Genomic DNA, 11,663 nt, shown 5'->3' with positions numbered 1-11,663 from the left:
AAAAAAAAAAAAAAAAAAAAAAAAAATTCACAAATTCATCTGGGGTTGGGAATGTGGCTTGTGGGCCAGATCTGGCTGGCTGCCTGTTTTCGTAACATTTTACTGGAGCACAATACTATGGTTTATTGTCCATGGCTGATGCCTGCTTTTGTACCACAAAGACAGAATTGAGTCGTCATTTTGTCCTGGGTCGGAACTCACTATCTCCTAACAGGGTACCTTGGTTCCTCTCTCAGGCTCACAAACCTACAATATTTATTCTGTGGCCCTTTGCAGACAAAGTTTGCTGACTTGGATTAGAGGAAGCAGCCCAGAAAGAGGGATAAGTCAGAATCAGTTACTCAGCTGTGTAGAAGGAATTAAGGTATACCTTGAAAAGCACAACATTCCTGGACTCACAGGTCAGATAGATTTTAATATCTCAGATCCTATTGGTTAGGATTATATAATATTGTATTCCATTTGTAATTTTTATAGTTGAATTCTGAGCTGTCAAAATGTTGCAGATGGGCCCTGGGGATTGAATCCCAGGGAGCCCTGAACCGTTATCTCCAGACATTTCTTCATTCATTTATTTATGTATTTTCAGTAGTTGGAATCGAACTCAGGACCTTGCACTTGTGAGGCGAGCATGGCACCACTGAGCTAAATCCCCTGCCCCTATTTTGAGACAGAGTCTTACTAAATTGCTCGGGCTGGCCTTGAACTTGTTATCTTCCTTCCTCAGTGTCCTAAATATCTGAGATTACAGGTATGCACTACCACACCTCCACACAAGGTGAATTGTTTTAAGTGAACTGTTTAAGAAGGCAAAATTATATCTCATTGAAAGATTTTTTTAAAATCCAAAAATATATATGTAACTTTTGGCCAGGCCTGGTAGTATATTCCTGTGATCACAGCACTTGGGAGGCTAAAGCAGGAGGAGTATGGTAAGTTCAAGACTAGCCTGGGCTATACAGGAGTTCCAGGCAAGCCTGGATACAGAGCAAGACCCTATCTCAAAACAAAACCAAAACACTTAAGCATTATGTGTAGATTTTCACTGTCTTCTCCCTAAGTAAATTGCTCTTTCCATGAGGATTATGGTATCTCTTTACCCAGATCAGGATTTTCAAGCTTTCTGTAGAGCAGCTGGTTTTCCAGAGGAACCCTTAGTAAGTGCCTGAGTTTGTCAGGCTGTTTTAATCTTCATTATTTTGTTTTTTATAGAACTTTATGGAAATATCTGAGTTGCAGGATGCTAACTTATCCACAAATGAAAGGAATATAGCTATAACTTTCTCTTGTTTTCTATGCCAGGAAATGCAGTTTTAAAGCTGGAGTGAACCCCAAATCTTACATATAAGCAAGTAATATCAGATGTAAGGAACAGATGTTTAGAAGGCTGCTAAATGCTCTAAACATTTTCTTAACTGTTCTATGGTAATCTGAGTTTTCATTATGAGTTAATTTATTGAAGTCTTTGTTTTATTAAAATATGCTAGCCTTAAATAAAATAAGGGAATAAGTCAGAGTCATCTTAATTTTAAATTACTTTGGTATATTTTCAGTATCTGTAGTGTTGGTCATATACTCATCCCAATACAATGAACTGTATTTGTATTTCTCTTAGTTTGTTAGAGTGAATTAATGTTGCTCATACCATTTTTTTCTGGTACTCTGTGTGATCTCTAGTGCTCTAGACTTAATCACGTATATTACTCATTAGTCAGGTTTCAGTCTTTCATATAGACTCTTTAGCTTAGTATAGTTCCGTGGTGACATTAACTCTTTAAAAGTTACATGGCCCGAGAGAGGAGCCGAGGTATCCTGTTAAGAGCTAATGAGTTCCTGACCCAGGACTTCAAGAGCCCATTCCACTTGGGGGTAATGGGCAAAATAGAAAGTCTGTTGTATATTAAGTCTGTACTTACTGCTAATTTTTCTTTGTTTGGTTTTGGTTTTTTTTTTTTTTTTTTTTTTTTGGTACCAGGGATCAAAATCGGGTCCCTGTGCTTGCAAAGCAGGCGCCAGAACCACTGAGCTAAATCCCAGACCCTTTATTGCTAATTTTTAATCCAAAGACTGTTGATAGTCTAAGTAAATGGAGAAGTGCGACATGTTCATAGATTTGAAGACTTAAGTGGAAGATTACATTTCCCTCGGTTTAAAGTATTGATTTAATTCAATTACAATGAAATTTTTATTTGTGTTTTTGTTTGTTTTTGGTACCGGGGATCGAACTCAAGACCTTGTGCTTGCGAAGCAGGAGGTGGAAGCACTGAGCTAAATCCCTGGCCTGAAAATTTTAGATCTTGACAAGTTGGTCCCGTAATATTTCTGTAACTTTTTATTATGGAAAATTTCAAGCATTCAGAGAAGGGCGGATAGCTATAGTGACTTCTGGGGTGTTTACCATCCAACTTCAGCATTTGTCAGTCTGTCCGTCCTGGTGAAATGTGCTTTGCTCTTGCCTCCCCCGACTCTGTGTATTTGTGTGGTACTGGGGATTGAATCCAGGGCCTCAGCTATGCTCCACAAGGGTTCTAGGCCTTTTAACATTTAATTAAGTTATTTATTTATTTAGCGGTACTGTGGCTCAAACCCAGGGGCTCGCTGCTGCTTAGGTATTTCTCTAGCCATTTTTAATTATTAAATTTGAGACAGGGTTCTGCTAAGTTGCCCAAGCTGTCCTTGAACTTGCAGTCTTCTGCCTTAGCCTCCCAGTTGCTGGGATTATAGGCATGCACCACCATACCGAACTAAAGAAGTTTTTAATGGAGTAAATATTATACCTAATTCATTTACTAGAATTAGTAATGTTAGTAATGGGTGTGGTACCCTGCACAGAGGCAGAGGCAAGAGGCTTGTGTAGTGGAAGCCTGCCTGCCTGGGGTCTACACAAGGAGTTCAAGGCCAGCTTTTGAAACACAGGGAGGCCCCCTCTCAAGAAAAAGTGAGGAAAGGAGAAGCTAGTAATGTTTCAATACTTAAATGGGATTGTAATTGTAACTCATCGGGATTGAGAGAATTTCTAAATACTTGTCCAAAGTAGTGTTTCAACTTGGCCGTTTTTTACTTTGATATTTTAACTTGACCATTTTTTATTTAATAGCGAGAAGTAATAAGTTACCTGTGCTGAAGAAAATGTTTTTCTTTTCCAGCTTCTTGGACATTTAATGATTGTTGGCAAGAAATGTGCTGCTGACCTGGGCCTGAACAGGGGTTACCGAATGGTGGTGAATGAAGGTGCAGATGGGGGACAGTCCGTCTATCACGTTCACCTCCATGTTCTTGGAGGTCGGCAGATGCACTGGCCTCCTGGTTAAGCATGCTCTGGGGATAATTTTCCCTTCTTTAGCCAATGATTAATTTTGCATGTTCTAGTATGATGAACGGCACACTTACTTTTGCCTGTGTAAGAAGAGATTAAAGAAATTATTAAATCCTATAGGTAATAAAAGACATCATGGCATAGTTTACAGTCTCTGAATTGACTTATCATTTGAAGACATTTATTTGTTGGAATGAAGGGAGGTGGATTCCCGAGTTGGGTGCTTGCCTTGTTTTATTGTTTCGTTGTGTTTTTGGCGATGCCCAAGATTGAACCTTAGGCTTTACACTTGCTAGGTAAACACTACCACTGAGCTATATACCCCCTTGTCTTAGTTACTTGTTGCTGACACCCACAAGTTGAAAGAGGAAAGGTTCATTTTAGCTCACAGTTTGTAGAGGTTTCAATCCACACCCGGCTGGTTCCAAGGCGGGACAGCATGGCGGAGGGGCATCACAGAGGAGAAGCAGTACATGGCAGGGCAGGCAGGAAGCAGGAAGCAGCAGGAGCAGCAGCAAGCTTGCCTTCTTTTACCCCTTTGTATTCCCTCGGGGCTCCAAGCCTTTTGGGTGGTGCCACCTACACCCAGATTGGGGTTTCTGTCTTCATTTAAGTTCTTTCTGTCACACCCAGAACTATGCTAATTCCAATCAGTGTATTTAATTTAGTACCACACACCTTTGACCCCAGCATCACACACCCTAGATCCAGCCAGCTCTGAAAAGCCAGCTCCCACCTGAATGCAGGAGGCTTTGAGGGACACCGAGGTACAAACTGTAACACCCCTGTTACAAAGTTTCATTTTCTTTCCAAGGAGAATCCGACATTTGAAAATTGCATTGTTATAATGTGATTGTTTTTTGAAGACAAATCATAGAGTCAATAAATTTAGTTTTAACTTTGAAATATCCTTTTAACCACTTAACAGTTGATCCCGAGTGTCACTCAGGCAGTGTTTGCGTACTGACACAAGTGTCATTTCGATCATCCTTGTTTGCACACATATTTATATCAACTATTTCTTGCATACTTTTTCATGTAGATGTTTTATTTGCCTTTGATATTTCTAGTGAAATTTAATAAGTTCTGATTTTTTTTTTACTAATTTGTTTGTGAAAGATAACCTGTAATTTTGCACTGCAGTCTATAGAAACTGATCGTAAATACAGTGGTGTACGTTTTATACTTTCCAGAACTCAGACACATTTGAGACACTGAATAGGAAGGAAGGGCTGAAAAGTCTGAAAAAGGGACAAACGTTAGCTTATCAGAGAGGAAAAGTCTGTTATGAAATGGAAAGACAAAAGAGACATTGTCAGCTATTCATAATATAGAAATGATAGAACTCGAAAGAAAAAAATGAAACTAAAAAAATTCCCGCAGAGGTCGGTCATTACAATGCTATGGGTGGTGTTGACAGAGTCGACCCACTTCTGACGACCCACTTCTGACGAGCTGTCCTGGGTAGTCAAAAGGTGAGGAAGAATGTAAAATAATTATGCACCTTCTGGAACTCATTTGTTATTTATTCAAAACAAGGGGGTTCCGAAAGTCATTTACAATTCAGATTAGGTCTAATAGACTAAACTGAGAAGGGACAGCAAAACATCGACCAGGACGTCCATCATCAACGTCTTCACCAGTATGTCTAATGGGCAGACATTTTATTGCAATTATACCATTTACAAAAAAAAAAAAAAAAAAAAAAAAATTAAAAAAAAAAAAAAAAAAAAAAAGGCCAACATGACAGTGTATTCAAAGAAACAATAATGCAAAAAGAATTCGGAGACTAGATACTACTATCCAGATTGTAATGCTGTGTTGTATATTGAATGTTTTAAGATGTACCATGTACAGAAAAATTGTTGAATAAATTTGATAAAATTGTCATTTTTATATTTCCTGTTATTTATAAAAATTAATGAAAAATATGAAATTTTTGGTCATCCTGTATTTAAATAATTGGATTGGTGAATAGTTAAAGCTAAATATCATCTAAGACATTTTCTAATCTGTCTCATAACTAAGAACATAAAGTACTGGTGTGATTTAACTAGAAAGTGGCAGTGTTGAGTCTAAAAATCACAACACTTTATGTTGTGTACCTCCCCACCCAGCTTTGCCCGGGCTCTTGGGATAGTTTGGAAGGGGAAGGTAGTTTTGTCACTACCTTTGGTGACCATGTGGAGCCAGTCATCAGTGCTTCCTTGCTAAATTCTATCTGAATATTTATTTATTCATTTGGTACCGGGGCTCGAACTCGGGACCTTGCATTTGTCAGGCAGATGGCAGAACCGTAGTGCTAAATCCTGAATATTTATTTTAAAGACTTAGAATTCACTTCCCAGTTGAACAACCATTTTAACTGTGTGTGTGTGTGTGTGTGTGTGTGCGCACATCAGCAGAAACTCAAGCTGCGTATGAATCTGGCTACCATGGAGTTGGGGAAGGAACCCCAGGGTCTTAAGTTCTCGGGCAAATTCACAGCCACACATGGTGTTTTGTTTTGTTTTGAAGTTATAAGGTGTTGCCAAGTAGCTCTTCGCTCACTATGTAGGAAAGGCTGGCCTCGGACTTGGGGCGGTCTGCCTGCCTCAGCCTCTTTAGTGCTGGGATTTGAGGCATGGGCCACCATGCCCGACCCAAATCTATTTTGGGTCTCACAATGTACTTTATACTTTCTGAGTCTCTACAAGGCAAAGTAGCTTTACCTTTCTATCAATCATGTAGATGTTTTACACCTTGAAAAGTGTTTTTGAGCCAGGGGCCTGGTGGCATATGGCTGTACTGTCATCCCAGAGCCCGGGATGCTGAGGCCAGAGGATTGCAAGTTGGACCCCAGCCTGGGCAATTTACCAGCTTAGTAAGGCTCCTTTAAAAGGGGTGGGGATGTACCTTAGTGTAAAGGCCTTGGCCTCAATCCCAGTTCCAAATTTAAAATATTTTAGAAATTGATTCTTTGCTTTTGTCTCTTCTGTCATTCTTTGTTTATATTTTATAATTATGGTAATTACTATTTTGCAGTACAGGAGATTGAGCCCAGGGCCTTTCCACTGAACTCTATCCCCAGACTTTATTTTTTATTTTGAGACAAAGTCTTGCTAAGCTGTGTAGGCAGGGCTCACACTTGCGATCCTCCTGCCTCAGCCTCCCAGAATGCTGGGATCACAGGCGTGTACCACCCCACCCAACGGATATTTTTCATTGTTAGTGTCTAACACAACCGTTTTAGTGGATAACTGACGCATTTAATTGAAAACTTTACAATTTCTTTTCTTGTTCTTAGTGATTTTTAAAGTTACCAGCAGGAATTGAGGAAATTGACCCTTTATGTGAGGCAAAGTATTTTTCCCAATTTGTCTCCTTTGTTGTGTTTAAAATATCTGTATAGGTCATACACTGAGTTTTAAGTTTGTGTTCTAAATCCTTTCCACCCTAACACGATTTGTGAAGTCACTCTCCTTCGCTGGGGTTCCCAGGGCTCCGTACCTTTCGGTGGGGGCTGTGGGGGTCGGAGTTGCCGGTTCGCAGGGCAGAGAAGCCGAGGCAGAGCTGCCGCATCTCCAGGACGCCCGGTGGGGGCCCTGCTTTCAGGGTTCACACTCAGTCCTGGGGCCGGAAGTGGCCCTGTGGTTTCGGAGGCCGGGGCACCGCGGCATGGGGTCTGCCCTGCCATGGGGTCTGCCCTGCCCGAGACTGGGTTCCACAGTGGCTCACAGCCTTGGGGTGAGCAGCCTCTGGCAGGCGACCGGGCCGAGGAAAGAGCCTAGTGCGGTTATTCAAGGCCCTCACGGCCGGACAGACAGACACACGGACACAGTCTGCGGGGCTGCGGGCTGGGCCGCTCTCCCCGGAGCTGCGGGAAGGAAACTGCTGTTGTCTGTCCTAGCCACAGTGTCCACAACAGGCTGCGAGCTTCTGCGGAGGCCGGGAACAGCCCCTAGGAAGGACAGGCGGCGGAACAGGCCCAAGGGCTCAGCTGTGCCACCAGCCGCGCTGGGGCGGGTGCCCCCCACCCCCAGTACAGCCGCCTTCAGACAGCTGCACCTCAGGCAAATATCCCCACCATCCTGACCCGCGGGAACCCAGGGAATGACACTATTTTAAGCCACTAAATGTTGGGGGCCATTTTTCATGTAGCGATACAGTGCTCTCTTTCCTTATTGTACAGCTGGACTGAATCTCCCGCAGGCTTCAGCAGGGTGTGGACATCTGCCTGTAGTCTGGTCAGTGAGGGGAGAGAAGCTGATCTGTGCTGGCTCACTCGCTCTCTCTCTCTTGTCTCACTTTAGTTCAGGCTGGCCCTGAACTCACTACTTAGCCTAGGATAGCCTCGAACTTGTGGCGATCCTCCTGCCTCTGCCTCCCAAGTGCTGGGATTGATCTGTGCTATTTCTAAGTGCCTGAAAGATCTTAACAGAATGGTATAGGAGAAAGAGGGTGTTGTGGGTTCTGCTAAGTTTTCTTACACAGGGTCAACAGAGGCGCGGGCAATTGTCTGACAAGTACAGCGCACCTGGAAAGAGGGCAGATATCAGCCCAGCGTTCAGCATGCAAGCCCTGTACCTTTCCTCCTTCTGTAACTATGCCCTTTCTTTCTTGAGTCTCTGGTCTGTAATGGTGAGAGACAGTGGATTTCAGTCAGTTTGCAGTTTTCCCATGCACAGGGGCTGTCTGAACCTCTCGGTCACTTGTCTGCCAGAGACTTTTATCTCATTTAACCCCGTTTGTGATTCCTATAGGTTAACGGTTTGTAACAGTAACGACTATGAGTAGAAGGTATTCTGAGTATGCAGGTGTTAGGGTCCTGTTACATTCCTGCTGCTGGTTTACTGCCTGCTGTGACATAGGCCCTGGGCGGTGTGTATGAAATACCTCACTGGTCAAGGAGCTCAGTGTTTATCTGTTATATCCTGTGGCATTGCCCAGAGCATCAAATGTGCAATCAGTGCTCGTTTCGATGTCCAGGGTCTGAACCCGTCCCTGTTTCAGGGATTCCTTGCTTCCCAAGAGAAGGCAGACGCAGACACCTAGTACCCTAGGTCCCCTGCCAGCTGGGCTGTCAGCCCTTGGCACAGACTCTGCGCATCAGCTGCACCCATGTGGGGTTTTGAACTTGAAACTAATGACAGCGAGACAAGGACAGAAGAGACTGCTTCGGGTGTCCGTGGCAGCGGCACCCAGTTGGCAGGCACGGCGCTGTCGGGGTTGCCAACCCTTGGATCGGTGTTGAATGCCACGGAGGCAGCAGCGCGACTGGCTCCCCGGGGACTGGCTCGCGGGCTGTCTTGATGGAAGTCTTGTCTGCTCAGCTTCTCTTTCTCCCTGCCTGCGTCTCCACGTCACGTGTGAGCGAGCGGTCCTTGACTGCCGCTCTGGGAAGTTAACTGGCGGAACACTGGGCGGGAGAGGCTGCAGGCCGGCACAGTGCGATGGAGCTGGGGACCCGGGAGAGCCCAGATCACCCCAAGGCAGCGGATTTTCATGGCCCCTGACAGACGCCACAAAACGGCTCTGTAAATCCTTCCTGCTCCTGGGCTGACGCGTGCTACTGCTGCAGGGCCGTGTCCCAGGCTGGAGGCAGGGACGTGACCCCTTCTAACATCGCAGAGTAGCTCCGCGAGGGAAGATCGTTAGCTCAGGTTTTCATGCCTTGGAGCTGAAGCACTGAAAGAGCTGTGATCCAACAGTGTTTGCTCCTCCGTGCCGCCACATCTCATTTATCAGTTTATTTTTTTGTATTTATTTATTGTTTTTTAAAGGTGGAAAGGTTTATTTAGCATATACCTCGTGAGGGTTTCGGTCCTGGCTCCAAGGCAGGGTGGCATGGCAGAGGGATATCACACAGGAGAAACAGTTCATGGTGGGCAGGAGGTAGCAAAGCAAGCGAGGGAAAAGACAAGCCTTTTGCTGTCCCTTACCCAGGGTTCCGGGATGAGGGTACCAAGCCCGTCAGTGGACTGATTTAGTAATTGCCCACCCTTAATCCTAGCACTGCACTGTGAATCAATCACACACTAGATTCAGCCACCTCCGAAAGAGCCTCACTGCATGAGGCTTTGGGGGACATCGAGACACAAGCTATAACATTGCACCCCTGCCCCTCAAAGACTCATGCTTGTATATCCCTTTAATCAAAAGGAATTTAGTCCATCTCCAAGAGTTGTCAAAGTCCTAATAGTTTCAGCACTGCCAAAAAGTACAAGTCCAAAATCTCTGAGATTTAAGGCAAACTCTTAGCTGTGAGCCCCTGTACAAAGGCAGAGAAGTTAAACACTTCCAACATTTAATGGCACAAGATAAACACTATCATTCCAAGAAGTACAGAGGGCTATAGAAAGGAATGTAGACAAAACAGGTGCAAAACCCAGAAGGAAGAATCCTATGTCCAGTATCTAAGGCAGTCTCGGCAAGAGGTAAACTCCGAAGGGCCTGGGCACTCTGCCCCCATAGTACTTCTGGTACTCGGAGATCCTATAGCTTTTGTTCTTGGGCCGGTTCCGCTCCCTCCTTACAGTTTTCCTCAGATGATCCACGCTGCCGGCTTTTGCAAACTTCTGGGGTCTCCTTGCGCCTTTGGCTTCACACTCACAACTTCACCCACCGCCCTCTCGGGCGCCCCGCCTGGCCTCCCTGGCCTTCTTCTGAAACCCGGCTGGAAGCCTTCCTGACCCCACAACTCTCGCACTCTGCATGCACCTAAAACCAGCGCCATGTGGATGAAGCCAAGGTCTGCAGCCAGCTGGAGCAGTGGCTGAGCTTCCTTCTCTCTCGGCTGCAGAATGCCTGGACTGCTGAGTGCTATGAACCCAAAGCTGAGGAAAAATTATCCAGGAGGCCACCATTCTGGAACATGGTGCTCTGGGGCTCTCTTCTCAAAGCTGTCTTTCATTTCTGTGATTCTGAGGCTACAGAGGCTGGTTCTTGTCTTGTCCTAAGGCTATATGTTCTGTTGCCCTCTGAAATACTTGGCTTTTTCTTGATAGTCTTTTCAGCAACCAAGTTCTCCTCTGTTCCATCTTTACAGGCCCAAACTTTACTGGAGCTTTCTTTATGGCCACATTCACAATGTTTTGAATCATTTGGCTGGGTTCTTTGCTTCTGATTCTCAACATAAACCTGGCTAAAAGTCTCCAACAGTAGCCTAGCCACCACCTCAACATTAGACTGCCTTGAAATTTCTTCTGCAAAATTAATTAGTCCAGCACCCTTAATCTCAGTCTCAGGAAAAGTCTGAACAGAGCAAAACGCAGACGCAACTGACTTTCTGCCAAGGCCGAACACATAACATCTGGAGTCCAACAGCCCATGCAGGCCTTCCCAGCAGAAACTTCCTGGGCCTGGTCTTCGCCAGCAGCGTTTCTATCACCTTTCTAGTCTTCTGAGCTCTGACTAGGATTTCCCAGCAAGCAGAGCCTAAGGCATTGCAGCTCTTTTTCAGTGGCATCTCCGACACTTCCCTAGCTCTTCCCTTTTCCACAGGCTCTTGACCCACATAACCATGTGATGCCGCAGCAATGACCCCATTTTTCTGGTACCAAATTCCATCTTAATTACTTTTCTCATTGCTAAGACAAAATACCTGACACCTAAAGTTAAAGAAGGAGTGCCGGGGATTTAGCTCAGCGGTTTGGTGGCCTGCCTTGCAAGTGCAAGGACCCGAGTTCAATCCCCGGTACCAAAAAAAAAAAAAAATAAAGGAGGAAAGGTTTATTCGGCGCACAGTTTGGAGAGGTTTCAGTTCATAGTCAGTCAGCTCTAAGGCAGGGTGGCCTCACAGAGGAGAAACAGTTCACAATGGGCAGAAGGCAGCAAAGCAACAAAGGGTCAATCAGTTTAGTCCATAGCCTAGGTGGTATTCTATGAGGAAGTTAGAACACTGACCAAGGAAAGAGCAATATTTCATATTTGAAAGGAGCTATAGTTTGGCTAAAGTCAAACCACCCCAGATTCCCACTCTACCAAGCCCTCCTGTCAGCTAAGTGGCCGTTCTGGGGTGGAAATTAATATGGAGATTCCTCAAAAACTAAAAATAGAAATTCCATCAAAGCTACCTCTACCTCTCCTGGGTATCTTCCCAAAAGAGTTTAAGACACATTACAGTGATCAGTAATGCAACTCATAGTGGTTAAGATCTGGAAACAGCCTAGATATCTATCAACAGATGACTGGAAAAAGAAAATATAGTATAGACACAATGGAATATTACTCAGCCATAAAGAAGAATAAAATGTCATTTTCCGGAAAATGGATGGAACTTGAGACCAGTGTTAAATGAAATGTTAGACAGAAAGGTAAGTATTACATCTTTGTTTGTTTGTTTCTTTTTTTTTTTTTTTTTTTGACA

General features: G+C 44.3%; 1 protein-coding gene across 1 annotated transcript in view; it reads left to right on the top strand.

Annotated features, from left to right (window-relative positions):
* Positions 1–3,462, top strand: part of Hint1 (histidine triad nucleotide binding protein 1) — a 7,465-nt gene extending 4,003 nt beyond the window's left edge. The window contains exon 3 of the mRNA XM_010639790.3: positions 3,147–3,462. Coding sequence (XP_010638092.1) covers positions 3,147–3,311 — 165 coding nt within the window. The 3' untranslated portion in view covers positions 3,312–3,462. The remainder of the gene's footprint in view (positions 1–3,146) is intronic.
* Positions 3,463–11,663: the final 8,201 nt, after the last annotated feature.

This window comes from Fukomys damarensis, unplaced genomic scaffold (genome assembly GCF_012274545.1).
Source record: "Fukomys damarensis isolate Sample0158 unplaced genomic scaffold, DMR_v1.0_HiC HiC_scaffold_9, whole genome shotgun sequence".
NCBI lineage: Eukaryota > Metazoa > Chordata > Mammalia > Rodentia > Bathyergidae > Fukomys > Fukomys damarensis.
This window is presented reverse-complemented; position numbering and strand designations above follow the sequence as displayed.